We start from the raw sequence: 18,569 nt of genomic DNA on the forward strand, positions 1-18,569 counted from the left end.
GCAAGGCCCGAATGGGTGCGGCCCGAAGGCCGCGACTGGAGAACGTCGAATTGACAATTGAAGGATTGCTTCTGTTTTTGAAAGACGACTGTGGAACGCAATACCGACAGGTATAGAGGTTAAAAACTAACCGAAGGGAGCTCGAAAGTGGTCTTATACCGCAGCGCCGAAGCAAACGTCCAAACACAATGGCGAAAAGAAAACAATCTAACAATGGAGTAGGTGCCCATGTCCAAAATCAAGGAGGAGTCACTGTACCTCATGACTAGAGAGGCTTCTTTGAGGAAAAACAACTTGCACACATCCAGACCCAACATTAGATGGCAGGAGTATGCAGAGCATGTGTATCTACAGCCACACATGCCAAACATTTTGTTTCATTTTTAATTTTAATAAGCTGATTACTATAAAATGCTTGGGAAAGATAACATGGAGATATTTAATATGGCATTACAGTTTCATGGAATATTCTAAGATATGAAATGAACAAGATAATCAAAACACTTTCACCCTGCTGCATAACATCTCAGCTTTTGTACTAGCATGACTACTTTAAGTTATCCATTCACCTTACAAGCAAGTTAAAACGGCTAAATTCATAGATATCAGGAGCCATGCTGTTGGGTTCAGAATGTCTGGCTCTAGATGTCTGCATTTTTCTTCTAGAGCGGTTTAGTTGGAAGCGGTGCATTTTTTAATTCAGCCCTAAGGACACATTCAGAAGATGCGACTACAACGGCTGTCAAGCCGAAGCTCTGGCTGTACCAGAAGAGGACCTGGGTGATGCACTTGCAAATATTTCTGAGCAATTCAGTGACCACTGAACCCCTGAAACATGGATGGTGGTCCTTGCACTCAAGATTGAGCTTTCTGCATCTGTTGCAAATACATTTACGGATGTTATCTCCCACTGTTGCACATGTATTTTACTAATGGCTCTTAGAATCCCCAATCATGAGACAGGCCTGTTAATTTGCTTGACTGTGATGAGATTTGGCTCCATATAAACCTTGTGGAGGTTCACCCATTGACCTATCTTTTGAACAAGTTTCTATAAAACACATATTTCAGCCTCCATCTTTTGTAGTAAAATATTGATTTGATGTGGTAATTTAAAATCTGCACCACAAATTACTGCATCTGAGACTGAAACACCATTAGAGTGCAAAACATTTTATTTAGACGTAACCAGCTGATGGGTTTTGCAGCTTCCTCAGCAGTCAAACGACTCACTGCTTGTAAGTTTTCAAAGTGTCCACCATCTTAACTCCTTTACAGCCCTGCCACAGACAACGAATAGACAGTCCTGGTCCCCAAAATGACTTTTCCCAGTGACTAGATAGCCAATCCTGGACTGGTTTCATTTATAGTGAGTATGGGCCGTCAGCTGCTTTTAAGTTGTCAAATTGCCTAGTACTTTCATCAATTTTCACCATCACAGACATTTAGAAATCGCTAAAGTATTCTCCGGTGGGCAGGAACTATTTATTCCCTTACAGATCTTCTGAGAAACAATACGAGTATGGCAAAGGTAATGGTATGGCCTGGTCTGGTCTGTATTGTGTTAAGGCAAGGAATAGGACAAACTTTTCATTTTCGTTTATGAACTCAATTTAATTCATAAACACAATTGGAGGATCCGCATATGCACCTGATCAATGCTGTTACAAGGAGACAGAAGTCAGACATCAAGCAATAGAGGAGAATGAGATTAGAAAAAACGGTATGCAACACTCCACACCCACCAAACCCGGCCCTCAGACACAAATGGGCATTTGCTGGCAGATTCCCAGAAGAGGGAATTCACCTGCTAAACTTTATTTCAGCTTACCGTTGGGGACTTGCTTTTATAATGGCTGGCATGCTGCTGGAGGATGTCCAGAGCCTTTGACTCTGAACTGCTTTTACAGGTTACGCTAGGACTCGCCCGTGACTTCTCCACCTCTTCTGCCCCAGATACTTTGTTTCCATAGGGTGAGAAGGAATAGCTGGAGGGAAGGTATGAACCTAGAATAAGAGAGGAGTTAGAGGTGGTTCGTTACAGTGCTTTCAGCTCAGCTGTCTTCCTAGTCAATGGCACAAAAACTGATAGCTGTTTAAAGTGGAATAGGAAATTTAAATGTTATGGGCACATACTACATTAATACTAAACAATGACATACGTATCAAATCATATACATACACGTGTTTCTATGTGCACACTAACACACATGCACTTTCAAAAGATTGCAATGGTTTCACATTAAACGCAAGGCAGTTTAAAAACAGTCAACATTCTGAATAAATTTGCCAATTCTGACTTCATGTATATAAAGTTTTTTAACAGATAAACATCCTGCCTCTACATTGAAAGGTCTCTGCCACTCAAAAAATACTCCATTTCACCAACAACTCAAGCTAGCCTTTCATCTAGCTGTATCTGTTGCAAGATCCTTGAACTACCAGACTCTTGGGTTTATACCATCCTCACACGGGAGAAGAGTCACGTGAATAGCAGAACAATGCACACATTAAACCGCTAAACTGATGAAAACATTGGGAAACAGCAATGCACTGACATTGAGCATCCAACAGAAAACTCCATATGTCTGTGTTTACGTACAGTACATGTGATTGCGGCGGTAGGGTTCGACAATAAGTTTAGTAATCACCCAAACTGTTGATTGGGAAGGAGAGATTATCAATTCAGATAATTGCTCAGGTATTTATTTACTACTTATGCTCACAACTAATTGGGGATCATTCCCCATGCTGAAATAGTAAACCAGTGTAGATCCACAAGCTGCAGTCAGAAAGAACAAGTTACTAACCTTCAGTAACACTGTGGTAGAGACTAACCGCAGATTCCTTGCCTTTTGAATATTCCCCAGGCGTCCGAATGGATCTGGTAACTTTTCAACAGTATCTCTGCATGCTGGCAGGAGCTGTCTTCCCAGTTTCTGTTCTGCTCTGGAAATTCTGTGTAATGCCAATATTGGCCCTATTCTCAGGCACTGACTTCAGCTGCTTTCGCAGTTGTCAACACCCCAGACGCAGAGCCTCAACTGGAAATTGGACTGACCAATGTACAAATGACTACACTTGGGATCTTAACAAAGGGTTGGGTCCAATTCACAGAACTGAAAGGTTTGTTGAGAAACTTAGACTGATTGGCACGCAGTCCCTGACCGCAGGGGTCAGTGGGTGCCATCACCTCCGACACAATGGGCGAGCACCTTGTTGAGGTTGCAAATTTTGTATATATGGGATACCTCTGCCAAATAGGATTGATGCGGTTGGTGTGGTGGAGCAGACAGGCCCAAGGAGTGCGCTGTGGGCCTCCTCTCTTTGTAGTGTGTAGAGCAGAATCTGCTTTGCTCCCTAAGAGGCGAGCCCAGTCAAGGGGCATGTCCATGAGGGACAAGAGACCATCGCCTGATAAACCTGCAGAGTACAACCAGGCGTGGCGACGAAATGTGACACTAGTGTCAATTTCCTGTCGGATGGGATCCATGGTACGTAGGCAAGTGTTTAGAGTAAACCTGGCAGCATCACAGCCATTGAGTACGGCCTCGGACAGTAGGTGGTGAAGGTCTTCAAACATACTTTGAGCAACCGAATCCCAGAAATGAAGGGCATAAAGGCCCAGTAGACAGCTGGCACTGACCAACCGAAAGGCTAGTGAAAGAAAATACCCCCTTCCCAATGGCCTTCTCTCAGACTACCTATCCAGGGAGCCGGCAGGAAAGCATTAGGATCTGTCTGACTGGTGGAAGCCTGCATCACCAAGCTCTCAAGAGAGGGGTGCTGAGAAAAAAGGCAGGGTTGCCAAGGGCAGGTCGTTGGTGCTTTGTAATCCGGTGATTGACTGAGGCCGATCAAGGTTTTGCCCACGACCATAAGAGGGTGTCAGTGAGGGCTTCACTGAATGGCAGCAAGGGCTCAATATTCGTTTGTCCCAGCTGTAGGACTTCTGCCAGACAGTAGTCTTGACCTCGAAGGTGGGGAGGAGGAGGTTAAAAACTTCAGCCGTCCTCCGCACAACCATTGCAAAGGAGCCACTTTCTTCAGTGAGGAGATCTGGGGATGAGATGAGACCAGAATCGGGAGCGGTGAATCATACCAGTTTTCTTTGTGGTAGGGTTGGTCAATCTCATCCCCAGCATCCTAATCGGAATCAGTTTCAAACAAGTAAAGAAATGTCTGAGACCTGCTCTACAATGGTGGGAGACTAAGCAGGTCAAATGAGGAAGGTTGTGTGTAGGAGAGTAGGATCTGCACTTATGTTGCCCCCACTTGTTTTTCTGATGTATACACTGGTTTCTTGCCTAATCTGGCTGGGTCCCTGCTAATCAGGGCCCCAGTCTCTCTGTTCTCTCTAAACGACTTGGTGTGCATATTAGATGCACTAGTGATTGGATACTGTGGTACCTTATGAGCCCCTAGAATATGGTACCTTAGGTACCTAGGGCATAGGCACTTCACAGGCCTACCAGGGGCTGCAGCATGTATTATGCCACCCCTGGGAAGCACTCTAAATCGACACAACAGGCCTGCTACTGCAGCCTGTATGAGGTAGTGTTAGCACTCCTCACAGAGATATAGGTTTCTATGTCTCACCATACACACACATATAAACCTATCAGCCACCCCTATGAAAGGCCCTATCAATCCTGAGGGCAGGATGCTTGGTTTACAATGTGAGGGGGTGCCTCTGCCTGAGCAGGGCCCCTCTGCAGCTGGCAGGGTCTATTCCTTGTGGCTGTTTGTGGCTGCGGTTAAACCATATACTCTTAAGTGCATTATAACCTCCCGGTAAATGCTAACTTTGGAATGACTGCATCAAAACATGTCGTGTTTGGTGTCAAACAACTTGGAATCATACCCCCACTCCAGTAACTGGTGTGGGAGCATGATCCCACCCTTCTAGAGGGGACGACATATACCTACTGTGGTAACACGGTAGAAATCTGAAAGAGCCCTGGCATCACAAAATGGATGCCACCAGCACAGACACTGGGCTGCCCTCCTGCTGCTGACTGAAACTCGCAGTGGAGGAAGCCCAACATTAGACATCCTGTCACAGGGAGGTGTCACCACCATTTAGACAGCATTTAGTGTATTGGAGCTGGGTGGGTGCACTCCTAGAGTGCTTTGAAGTCCTGCACTGGGGGAGCAGTAGGCTCCTCTGTGCATATGCCAGCTCAAAACGGTTCAGGGACTACCTGTCCCTGCTCTGGCACGAAACTGGACAAAGGGAAGTGGGTGTAACCACCCCCTACCCTGACCCTCCCAGCAATACCCGGGGACCGTGCACTATTGTCTAGTGCAATGCCTTCACGACGGTCTACGACCTTGTGCTTTGGAAGATTTGTGGCCCAAGCCTCCAGCAGGTCTTGCAGCGAAAATCAGCGGCCTACCCCATCCCGAGTGACTGTGGGCTCCTGTGAAGCCTTTCCTGAAGAGGCGTCTTCGCGATCCCTTGCCCGTTGGCTAGCGGGTCCTCTGAAGGTTTTCTTAACAACTCAAAGGGCTCCCCTGGTTGCTCCAGGCCTGCCCTCACCTGCCCTCGCTGGGTGAGTCCCTCAGACCTTGCTGGTCTGCACTATCGACTTTCTTCAGTCTACACTAGACTTGCAGTTTCCAAGGCTTGTTGGCTCCAATCCAGTTGCCGACACTGCCATCAGCTGCAGACGTCATGGGACACTCCGAATCCAGCTGCTGGTCACCGTCGATCCCTCCTGGACCTCGTGAGCGAAGAGTCAAAACATTAACGACGACCTGAAATCACCCGACATCCTTAGTCAGCCATCTTCCTGGCCACCGATCACTGGCAAGTGACTTTGAACACTGTCCCTTCAATTTTCAGGTCTCCAGCTTCTTGAATCCACCCTTGGATTCCACCGGACACTTCTTCAGTCGACGCAAGCAGCAAGTCTTCTTTGGTCTCCATAGAAAACAGCGACGCGACCCGACACCAAAAGACACCTATGCACCCGGCTTCCCTGGGTGAGGTAACTCATGCACTCCGGTGCCCTAGTTTGTGTTGGTCCTCGAATTACTTACCTTGTAAGTGGCTTGCTTGTAGACTTCCTCGAAGTACCCTAAAACTTTAAAAATCAAACCACGACTTGCTTCATTGTAATCAATAGGGGACCCGCGGCTGTGTTCACACACTGCACGCGCCTCCAGAGGGCCTGTTACTTACCTGCTAACACTGCAATAGTGAAGCCCGAGCGATTCCCCAGGCCCTAGGCCTTGTCATTTTGCAAGTCGACATTCTTATACCATTTTTTTAGTATATGGTCTCGTACGCCCCTAGAGCTCCAGCCATATTTGTGCTAAATTTATTGTGAAACGTTGACATTTGAATGTGTACCTGGCTTCTAATCTCATAAAGAGATTAGTAGAGTGTGTCTAGTAATAAATACATATATATTTGATATATATACCTGTGTGGTGTCCTTTCATTTGGTAATTCAAGAGATTATAAGGTAAAACAAGCTGCCTTACATTCCTCTGAGAGTTAGCCTGAAGGCTGCTCTCCACAGCTACCACTAGGATAGCTTTCTTTAAAAGGTTGTCTTAAACCTATCTACCATAAGAGTCGAATTGGACTGGTGCAAGGTGGCCACTATAACTAGTGACCAGCATATGCCAGGCCAACTTCTCACATTGTGGATCACCAGGAACCAAGTGTGACCCAGTCAAGCTCAGTGTCGGAAATCACAATGTGAACTGGCATGGGTCGGGAGCTGGCAGCAGAGTTTTTACAGATGCTAGAAGAGGCGCAGAGATGGATTTGGAGGGTCCAACTGGCACGGAGGGCGAACCTGATGGTGGTATCCCAGTAAGCCGTGCTTTTGACTCCTTAGGGTCGCAGGCACACCAGACCGAGTTAGAAGGAATCTGAAGAGCCAAAGCATGGCCTTGCAGAACTCTTGGATTTGGTTCAGTGTTGGACAGTCCTGGAAACTCTGATTGTGCTGGTACAAGTTGTGGGATCGGTTCAGATGTCAATGGATTTCAAGAACAAGAGGCATGGCAATAGCTTCATGCCTACTCAGGTGTAGGAGAGGGCCAGAATATTTGTAGGTTTTCTCTTTGACATACCCAAAGATTTGGAGCCCAAAGACAAGCAACCCTGGTATCGACTCCTGTGACTTCTGGACTGGGAACGAGACAGACCAACCGACCACTGTACTTGGACCGGTCTCAACGTGGAGTCTTCCAATGCTTGGCGATCTGGCTTTGCCTCGTAGTCTCATATGACCATCAAGTTCATCGATGAGCAGTCAACGCAGGACTTAGAGCCGTGGTTAGAATGAAAGCACCACAACCAAACCGGATGGGGATCAATCACAGACAATTGCTTGTGACAGTCTCTACAAGGATTACACCCTGTAGATCTGGAAGGTGAGATTGCCCTTGCACACTGGATTTTCCAATTTCCTAGGAAAATAGGTCTTTTGAGAGACAAAAGATTGCTCCAGATCCTCATGTGGTGATGCTGAAAGGAACTGTCCTCAGCGCATGGTAGTGGCACCTGCATTGGTCCTGCACGTTATTTCCGGAGCAGAACTGTATTCCTGCGTAGTCACATGGCGCCACCTAACGACACACAGAGGTACTGCTTAATTTCTTAGACCAAGTCTGATGCCTGGGGAATTTATACAATGTGAGAAATAGTGGTTGGAAATCTCTCTTAAAATAGTTATTCTTTAAAAGACAGCCATTTCAAGAAAATGTTCTATCTTGAAGTTTTTTTGTTTACTATGCTGTTTAAAGGATAAACTTTTAAATTACAATACGTTGAACTAGGAAAATGTATTTTCATTATTCATTTTTTTCCATGATGAGCACTGTCCTATGCCAGAGTTAGGAGGAATGAAATGTATAGAACGACAAAAGGAATCTCCACCTGCCTACTCTTGTGTCTTCACCAACTTTAACCACTGCTAGCCTACGTAGCAGGGTTCCATAGCATTTGACAGACTGCATGGACAAGATAGTTACCATTCAGTAATACCCACCCCACACCATCCACAAACATAGTAACACTCACGCGAAATGTACACCACACACAACCCTATGCACAAACCAATGTACCAGCATACACTACAAAACCAACCAAACCATATCTATACACCCTTTTATCCCAACTACCACACACACCCACCATCCCCTACAAACAGTACACAACTCTATCCTATACCATTAACCAATCCACATCACTAACAAAACCATTCAACACCATACATAACTACATCCCATCCAGACACGCTCCCTGCTCTAATTACTCCTAACAGAGCACCTTTTATCACCAACACCCGCCTCTACCATAATAACACTAACACACAACACATACACTGCACACCACACTTTTTAAGTCTTGCAACAAACCAGTCTAAGACAAACACTCTTACCTCTACTTCATTCCCTCTTACACACAACATACACTGTACTCAAACACATCACCACTCCCTCTACCTTACAACCGCCTCTCACAAACAATACTATACAACCAAATCCATTGCATGAAACAAATACACCAGCACCCCTTTTCACTACTCCTCTAACCGCCTCTCATCCATTGGACAATTTAGAACCTTACTACATGACCCACATGCTGCACCACCACCCCTGACTCATACACCTTCTGCCCTAAACACACACAAACAATATAGGCAACATGCCACACCTCTCAACTTCGCTTTCCCAAGTGTACTGCACAACAATGTTACACTACGAAAACAACAGCACATCAACTCAATCTCAAACACCATCTCCACCACATACACATGCAGACCCATCACAATGCCTTCTTAGCATGCTGGATGAGGAACATGATACAGAACAGCTACGTGATTGCTATCCTAATACAGCTAATGCCAGCACTAAAAACACACCTGCTACAAACCCACACAATACTTACTGATCACTCTTCTACAAAACAAATTCTCACTATCACCAAAGGCCATTCTCTAAACTGTCTACTAATAAATGCTCGATCCCTCTCTAAAAACAAACATTACATCTACGATCTTCTCACACATGCAAAACTAGACATACTATTCATAACTGAATCATGGTTGGGAGAGGATATGGCTCCAGTCCTGCATGAAACTGTTCCTCTAGGCTATCAAACGATCACCAAAAATTGTATAGGCAAAAAAGGAGGTGGTCTAGCTGTTGTGTTCAGGCAAACATTACATATCACTAAAGTTGACGACATCTCAATAAAGAATTGTGAGGGTCGTCTAACAAGATGCAATGCTACACCGTCTTCCTCCTTTAACTTCCTGCTCCTTTACAGACCTCCACCTAGCAAAGCGACATTCCCAGACACACTTCTAGAAACAGTTTCAAACCTGATAACAATACACTTCCACCTATGCGTTCTGGACGACCTCAACATTTGGTTTGACAGACCCAATATGACCCATCCAAAAACAATTATCACTGGCCTAGACGCACTGAACCTGCATCAGATTGTCCACAAACATCGCTGGACATATCCTAGATGTCATTTTTGCTAATACTGAACTAGTTACCTTTCAAACTATAACTCCAGTCACATGGTCACACCACCACTTGCTTTCCAACATAAAACAACACTAAGCGACTCACCTAAAACTACCATCCATCCATCCACCTATCGGCCATGGAACAAACTCAATTTGGAACACTTAGAAACACAACTAACATCCTGTACAAATCTGGAAACAATACATTCTGTTCAAAATCTATATGAGTGGCTACAGGAAGCTTTCGACATCCTGATACCACTCCAAACCACACAACAGAACAAAAGAAAAAAGACATAAAACAACAAATTAGAAAGCTGCAATGTACCTGGCTCAAAACAAACGCCAAACAAGACAAACTTCTACAGAAAATTAACAGATTATACAAGTCAGCTATCAAAAAAGCTAAGAAAAGGTACTATTCAGACAGAATTAAAAATGCTAAATGTGCAAATAAAGAATTCTATCAAATACTCAAGGAATTTCACAAACCAAATTGCCTAGAAGGAACTCATCAAGATTTCACAGACAAACTGGCAAATCATTACACGGACAAAGCAGACACATTGGACTTGTACCTAAAACAAAAACAAAGCACCTGCACTAACCCTTGTACACAACAACAATCCAAGAATACTCTAACCCAGCCTCTCCATTCCTTCCAACACATCTCACACGATGAATTTATGGACCTGGTCAAAGCAAGCAGGCCTGCCGGCAGCTGTTCTGACCTGTGTCCACCACAAACTTTCAAGACAATTCTTTTAACAACCTCTGCTGCCACTCCAGTAAGAAGAATCATCAACGATTCCTTAACTACCGGAATATTTCCAGAAGAACTCAAAAAGTCACACATACGCCCTTTACTGAAGAAAACAAACTTGGACCCGCTGAACCCTGACAACTAGAGACCCATTACAAATGGACCTTTCCTGGGCTAACTGAAAAAAAGAGCAGCGTTCGCCCAGATGTCACAATTCAATGAAGAGAATGACATACTCTCAGACTTCTAAACAGGATTCTGTCCGGGAAGAGGCACTGAATCTGTCCTCCTTGCCATCTGGGATGACCTGAAGAATACAGAAGACAGCAACGGGGTTGCTGCGCTACTCCTCTTGGACCTCTCGGCTGCCTTTGACACGGTTGACCATGACACTCTGAAACAAAGACTATATGAAACCGGCATAGAGTGAACTGCTCTAGACTGGATCGCGTCCTACCTTCGAAACAGAACTAATGTCATCCATACCCCACCTTTCTCGTCCAAATCATACTCCACAAAAGCAGGGGTCCCTCAAGGCTCTATCATCTCGCCCATGCTCTTCAACATGAAGTCATTACCGGAACTGATCAATCAATTTCACCTCACGTGCTATAACTATGCAGATGACACGCAAATACTCCTTCAGCTGGAATGTCCCAAAGACATGGGAAAATCCCCAATTTTCAGTTGTCTCAGAGCCGTGGATCAGTGGATGACTTGGAGCCATCTCAAATTAAATGCTTCCAAAACGAAAATACTCATGCGTGGCGATTGGAAACATTATGACGCGCTGGCCGCCTGGCCTGATGAACTCTGATCACTGCCTAAAGTATCGAAGGAAGTAAGAAACCTCGGAATGACCATGGACTCCAAGCGGTCGATGAATGCCCAAGTGGACAAACTATCAAGATCAAGCTTTGTCACTATAAAAACGCTGCGACTAATTTTCCCTCATTTGGGATTTCCACACAAAGTTCAAGCTACCATCTCCCTTTTTCTGTCCAAACGCAATTACGCCAATAGCCTCTACCACGGATCACCTTTAACGACCATGAAAAGACAACGGATTCAGAACTCTGCTGCCCGACTACTCTTGCATATCAAACCGCGAGACAACATCTCACCTGCCTTGAAAGCCCTGCATTGGTTACTGGTTGCCAGAAGATCCACGTTCAAGCTACTTTGTATCACCCACAAAGCAATACATGGAATGGGACCGCTCTTCATCTGGAATAAAATTACCAAACACATTCAACAAAGGAACCTCCGCTCTAAAGGGGCATCTCGCCTCAAAATCCCAAGATACAAGGAAAAAATCATGGGTGGCACATCCTTCTCTGTTCAAGCAGCCAAACTATGGAACTATTTACCCCCCAACATTAGATCCACCGACAACCACCTCATCTTCAGAAATCTACTCAAGAATTGGCTCTTCCCCACATAAGCATCATACGCTAACAGAAATTTACAGCATATCCCTCTGTATAAAAGCATTTATTTTCACTATAGATATGTACCTTTCTTTGTGTATTGCTTTGTATAAACATGTAGAATAATTATATTAAAAAAACCAAAAAACATCTTTGGTCTACATGTACTTGCTTCCATTGTTGCCTCCTGGTCAGAGCTGTGTTCAATACCTGACAGGATGGGCGGCTATTAATCGTTTCTGCTCATTTGCACATTATTTAACCTAATTTTAACTGTTGCTACTCGCATTCCTCTTACCTGCTGCCAGCACCACCTGCATAACAGTGGCTCCCGCTGACTGCTCGATCCGTTGGGAAGTCGGAAGCAGGATACGGGTCGCCGGACTGAGGTTAGCGGGCTAGTTCTTTCTCACCGTAACCTATAACAGACGTGCTGACGCCAAAGGCAAGCCCGTCTGCGCCCGTCCGCGCTCGGATCGGGCTCAGGGCCTGTCCCACTGGCCCTGGGGCCTCGGACATGCTCACTTATTCTAGAGACCTTCTCCTGGAGCTAGGTCATAACGGCAGGAATATGTGCTGTCCGAGGTTAATTCATGATAAGTTCACAAAGGGATTTTCAGCCTCATGCTCTAAATGCCTTGCGAAGTTCCCTTGCCTCATGAAATGCCCCATCGGGTCAAAGCCCTGTAAAAAAGAAAATTGTTCCCCTGCACCCATTAAAGCTATGCTCCTAAATGACAGATCCCTCATTAAACACAGCGAGGAATGCGCATTGCTAATTGAGGAACACCAAATAATGCTGGCCTTTATTACAGAATCTTGGTCGGATGAATCCTCTGGCCCGAATATAGTAAAAACCCTGCCGACAGGATATCTCTGCTATACACAAGATAGACTCGGTAGGAAAGGCGAAGGATTAGCTATAATCTACCACAATTTCTTGGAGCCCTCTTTTTTTTCAGTTCCCAATCAAACTTGTGAAGCTTTGGCAGTGAACGTCCGTATCTCCCCTCATACTTTCAAAGCAATTCTCCTCTATCGCCCTCCTGGAGCTAGAGGTACGTTCTTAGACTCAGTTGGAATGTTACTAGAGGAGGGACGTAGTGCCAAATCATTTACCATTTTAGGAGATTTTAATTTCTACTTAGAGGATTCTACGGACTCTGATAACTTAAAGTTACAAGAAATCCTTAGTGGGGGGGAACTCAGTCAACTAGTCCTAGATTCCACCCACACTGCTGGCCACACTTTGGATGGAATTTTTTCTAACCATCCCAATATTCACTACTGTGGAGTGCTGCCAGTCCCCTGGTCAGACCATGCAGCAGTTTTCTTTGAGATCTCTCTTCCCAAGGATCCCAAATCAAAAACTGAACCTATACCCATGGTTGAAACGAGGGCCTGGAAAAACATTAACAGCGAGGAATTTGATAATCATCTGAAGACTACTATGGGCGCTTGGTCTTCATCGGAGGATAAGGCTGCGGTGGTTTACACCGAATGGTTAGACTCAGCCTGTAAAACATTAGTCCCAATCAGAATGTGCACTCCTAGGAGGACAACACCCTCAGCCCCCTGGTACTCTGATGGTTTAAAACTATATAAAGCGGAATGCAAACGATTGGAACGCGCATGGAGGAAAGGGTATACTAATTCTACTAAAAAGGCTCATAGGGATAGTCTGTCTAGCTATAAAAAAGCGCTTTTTGATTACAAAAGAAAGTTTATGGGAAACAGATTAGCAATGCGAAATCTTCTATAAAACTACTTTTTAATACCGTTTTAAAACTTACAACACCTATCAGGGAAAAACCTCGGAGCAGACCTGAATTCTGTGAAATTCTTGCTTCCGCTTTTCGGGAAAAAGTTGGCACTATTTTCTCGTCTTTCTGCACTCTGCCAAAGGATGGCATCAAGACGAGAGTCTGGGATTCTCCCAAGAACACCAAGATAATCTCCACTTTTGATAGTTTGGCGACATTGGATGCCCAAGATGCTACTAAGCTTCTGCTGGCAATTCAATCTGGGTCCCCTTCAGATCCGTGTCCAGCATCAGTAGCTAAACGTCCCGAATACTATCGGAGCGGCCCTTGCTCCTGTTTTTAATATTTTTAAGTCTGGTCTGTTTCCCAAAGTTTGGAAAAAAGCCTCAATCCTTCCTCTTCTTAAGAAAGCCAACCTGGATCCTAAGGAGCCAAACAATTGTAGGCCTATCTCTCGTCTTCCCTTACCAGCTAAGATGATTGAAATGGAAATGAACCTTCAACTAAGCTCCTTTATTAAGACCAATGGCCTTTTAGATTCCACTCAGTTTGGCTTCTGCGCAGAACACAGCACAGAGCTGGCGCTGATCAAGTTAACCGAGGAAATTAGAGAAGCACTAGATCAGGGTGGAGCTGCGATTCTGATTATGTTGGACCTTTCGGCGGCCTTTGACACAGTCCACCATTAAGTACTGTTGGACCGGTTAGGCAAAAGGGGGGTTACAGGCAAGGTTCTCGCCCTTCTAAAATCTTTCCTCACCGACAGAACCCAAACAGGAGATATGGGTAAAGATTGTTCAAGGCCATTTTCGTTGCCCTGTGGGGTTCCACAGGGGTCGGCGCTCAGCCACACGCTGTTTACCATATATGTGTCTCCGCTGGCAGCCCTCATACGATCATTTGGCTTCCAGCTGACCGCCTATGCAGATGACACACAAATTGTGTTATCTATACAAAAGGGTAAAGAGGCTGAGACTGGTCGGGACTGCTATAACTGCATGCAGTCTATTGCAGGCTGGATGTCAGCAAACTGCCTCAAGTTAAATGCAGGGAAGACAGAGGATCATTTTTGGCAACCCCTCAAATCTCTGGTCAACCGATTGGTGGCCTGAAACATTAGGTCCACCTCCAGTCCCCACTGTTAAGGCAAAAAATCTGGGAGTGATAGTGGACTCCAAACTGGCTTTCGGGGACCAGATCGGCAGAGTGGTATCCTCTTGCTTCCATCTCCTCAGGATTATGAGGAAAATTAAATATCTTCTTCCTGGGGAAAGTCTTAGGACAGTAATAACTGCGCTCATCCTGTCTCGCCTAGATTATTGTAATGCCCTGTATCTTAACATCCAAAAAAGGCAGCTTAACCGACTGCAAGTGGTGCAAAATGCAGCCGCCAGGGTCCTTCTGGGTATCCCATAGGTTTGTCTCAGCTAAGAGGGGACTTCGGGACCTCCACTGGCTTCCAATGAAACAACGCATGGAATTTAAGGCCCTTGTCTGGTCTTTAAGGTTCTCGAAGGACACAGCCCTGCCTTTATGAGACAACATCTTCAATGGTATATTCCTTCCAGGGCTCTACGTTCAGCTGAGGCAAAGTTGGTAAAAGTTCCACCCGTTAAAACTGCCAGTTGGGGGGGCAGGAGTTTCTTCTGCTGCGCCGCAAATGCCTGGAACAGCCTCCCCCTGCAGCTTAGAGGAGCAGTCGGGCTCCTAGAGTTTAGAAGGGGCCTGAAAACCTGGCTCTTTTCTTAATTGGACATTTTCTCTTTACCATGTAGGCAACGTTTCAGCGCCAGGACACCTCAGGGTAACAGTGCGCTTTATAAGCATCATTAACATAACATAGTGCATCTACGTAACTCCATGTACTTGGATCTGTGTGTCTGTTACTTTTCTCCTGAAAAAGCATATCCAATGCACTACCCTATTTCTCATCATGTACCTCTATCAATATTTTTAATCTACATAGACTTACCGCCTTTATGCATCTATATACTTTCAATGTACTTATGGATCTATATATATCACTTTCTTCTAATTTAGCATTTCCACTGCACTACCCTATTTCTCAGCCTATACTTCTCTCAATATATCTTCTGGCCCAACTTTCTGACTCATCTCAAACTTCTTTCTACTCCTCTTTCCAATGCACAACCCTATTTCTCACCCTATACATCTATCAATATATCCTCTACTCTCACTCTCATTCATCCCATACCACTACTATGATCCCCAAAATAACCCTTTGACTCTCTCCTACTCTACCCCTCCTTGCATCATCTGACACCTCTTTTACTATACTGATCCTCCAAAAGAAAACTTTCTAAACTCTACCCTCTGACTCTTCCCCTCCAGAAACCCTTTTTACTCATACAAATGCCTCCTCCTACTGCTATGACCTAATAAAAGAAAGAAAAAAAATCCTTCACCCTTCTATCCCACCACTATCCTTTTCAATCAAATTAACAGACTAACATGTTCACTTCTCAAATTCCATATTCCACTATACTAATTCACCACTAATCCTTTATGGGTTCCAGAGTACTACTCGCCAATAAAGCGTTTCAACACCCCATCAGGGTTATAAGCGCTATATAAATGCAAACCCTTTTCCATCCCTCCCCAACCCTTCTTAATAAAAATAACTGATTAACATATCCACCACTCAAATTAATTTCATGTTTCACCATACTATTTCAACACTAATCCTTATGGGTTCCAGAGTAGCATGCTACTCACCAAAAAAGCTCTTCAAATTCCCATCAGGGGTAGCAAGCGCTAAATAAATACAAACCTCTTTGCCTCTTCTATCCCCCCCCCTACCCATCTCTATCCAAATAACTGAATAACATATCCACCACTCAAATTACTTCATATTTCACTATACTAATTTTTAACACTAATCCTTTATGGGTTTCAGAGTAGTGTGCTACTCACCAGAAAAGCACTTCAACACCCATCAGGGGTAACAGGTGCTATATGAATCGAAACCTTTCTTCCCCTTCTATCCCTCCGCTATCCTTCTCACTCCAAATAACTGACAAATATCCACCACTCAAATTACTTTCATATTTCACAATACTAATTCACCACTAATCATTTATGGATTTCCGGAGTAGCGTGCTTTAACACCCCATCAGGAGTAACAAGCGCTATATAAAAACAAACTTTTTCCTCTTCTATCCTGCTATCCTTCTGAATCCAAATAACTGACTAACCTATCCACCACTTAAAATTTACTTGCATGTTTCGCTATACTAATTCAACATTAATCCTCTATGGGTCCCGGAGTAGCGTGCTACTCGCCGAAAAAGCGGTTTGACGCCTCGTCAGGGGTAGTAAGCGCTATACAAATGCAATTACAATAAAATAGTTGCATTGTCAGTGGCCATTTACATACTGACAGCCCAAAGAAAAAATATATTTCCCTTACCAACATAGCATACAAGTACAAAAATTTGTTATGCATTGAAAGAGCATGAATCGTAGTGCATTTCCTCTATATCATAAACGGGTGGTATAAGAGTGCTAAGACCATGATCCCACTGTTAATAATAACTTTAGTCAATTTGTAGTACACTGTCATTACCAAATACGAGCAAACTAAACCAATATTTGATACTGAAATGAGACCGTAACAAAATCCTAATCTGCATTACTCCCAACCGTTTTGTTAAGGTTGAAACTTTCTTGGGCATTCACTTTGCTTTATTACCTGAAACTACTATTCGATTCGTAACACTGAAGTTATTTTTGAAAACACATCTTATTTCCGAATAAAGCACGAAAATCCATAGGAGACTGCTTTTAGTTGCTGATTATAAAACATCATTATGGATTTTACACCCGTTCATTAGGTCTCGTCTAGCGACGCAGCGCATGCGCTGCTCGCCTTGGCGAGATCTCTTGTCGTCTTTTTTTTGGAAGGGGGACAGGAGATGTGCACGCGTACTGCGCTGCTTCCACATCGGTGTCCAGACACGCACGCTGGCCGTGGGTGCGCTCGCTGGGGAACTTGCAAGATTTGGAGCGTGCCCCTGACTACTATATCTGCAAGCATGAAAGAGAACTGGAAATTTGGGTGAGTAAAAACAAAACCAAAGGCAGATAGGTGACGGGCAGGTGTAGAAGCGGTTCTCAACTTGTGTACCACCCCGATAGACGCGTGTACCTCTCACACCAGTAGCAGCCGCCTCAAAGCGCTTGAGCTCCGTTGTGGCCACGGCTTGTGGTGTGTCATTGAAATGACAGCTGGCATCTTGCTGTGGCACGTCAAGAGCACCTTTTCATGCTCCACAACGCCCTGGAACGTGAGCAGCGAGACATATCTGAGTCTCTAAGCGCTAGATATTTATCACTGATTGTAGGACCCGGCTCGCATTTGTCCATTCCTACTGACTCTTCAGGGTGCCCAGAAGCAAGTGAGCAGAGACAGGGCGCCGGAAGAAAGTATTTGTGTTAGGGTGTTGATATAGTGCTTCGCCATCTGCAAAGAGCAGTCAGCGCTTTATAACGAACATTTGCATTGATGCGGGAGCAGATTACCCAGAGTATGGTCTGTGTGGGGTCCACTTGAGCTAGGAGTACAGACCCCAGGATACGACTGGGAGGAGCTTCATCTAACAGGGATAGCACCAATAGCGCATTGAACATTTGGGTTTAGCATATGTACCTTACAAATGTTTACAGTTTGTAAGGTACATATAAGAGACAAAACGTGATTTGCCTAGAATCACACAAAGCTTGTGTTCAAGTGTGAAGCATGACTTGGAATATCTCAGGGGACTGATGTCAGCTTGAGTCTTACACTTTACAATGGGACCGTCATTTGACATCAGTGTGCACACTTGAACATTTTCATTGGGTTCATTTATGGATGCTAGGCTCCAAAATATGATAATTATAGAAAACCTTCATTTCATATTTTCAATATTTTTTTTATGAACAAAGTGTCATCTTAAGGATTTTGGGGGTCCCTGTTCCAAACAACATTGATATTTATAACGCATTATCTGCTCATCCATGCCTGTGTAATACAAAACTATATAGATATATATGGTAAACTTTCACTAACTGGGTCACCCAAAAATTGTTGAAATGTGCTGCCCGG

At 44.5% G+C, this 18,569-nt stretch overlaps 1 protein-coding gene across 8 annotated transcripts in view; it reads right to left on the reverse strand.

Moving 5' to 3' along the window:
* The window catches only part of ZNF609 (zinc finger protein 609), an 873,827-nt gene that overhangs the window by 73,210 nt on the left and 782,048 nt on the right, over nt 1–18,569 (reverse strand). For all 8 annotated transcript variants that reach the window (XM_085643985.1, XM_085643980.1, XM_085643983.1 and 5 more), the window contains one exon: nt 1,832–2,007. In XM_085643985.1, coding sequence (XP_085500111.1) covers nt 1,832–2,007 — 176 coding nt within the window. The remainder of the gene's footprint in view (nt 1–1,831; nt 2,008–18,569) is intronic.

This window comes from Triturus cristatus, chromosome 3_1 (genome assembly GCF_964204655.1).
Source record: "Triturus cristatus chromosome 3_1, aTriCri1.1, whole genome shotgun sequence".
Lineage (NCBI taxonomy): Eukaryota > Metazoa > Chordata > Amphibia > Caudata > Salamandridae > Triturus > Triturus cristatus.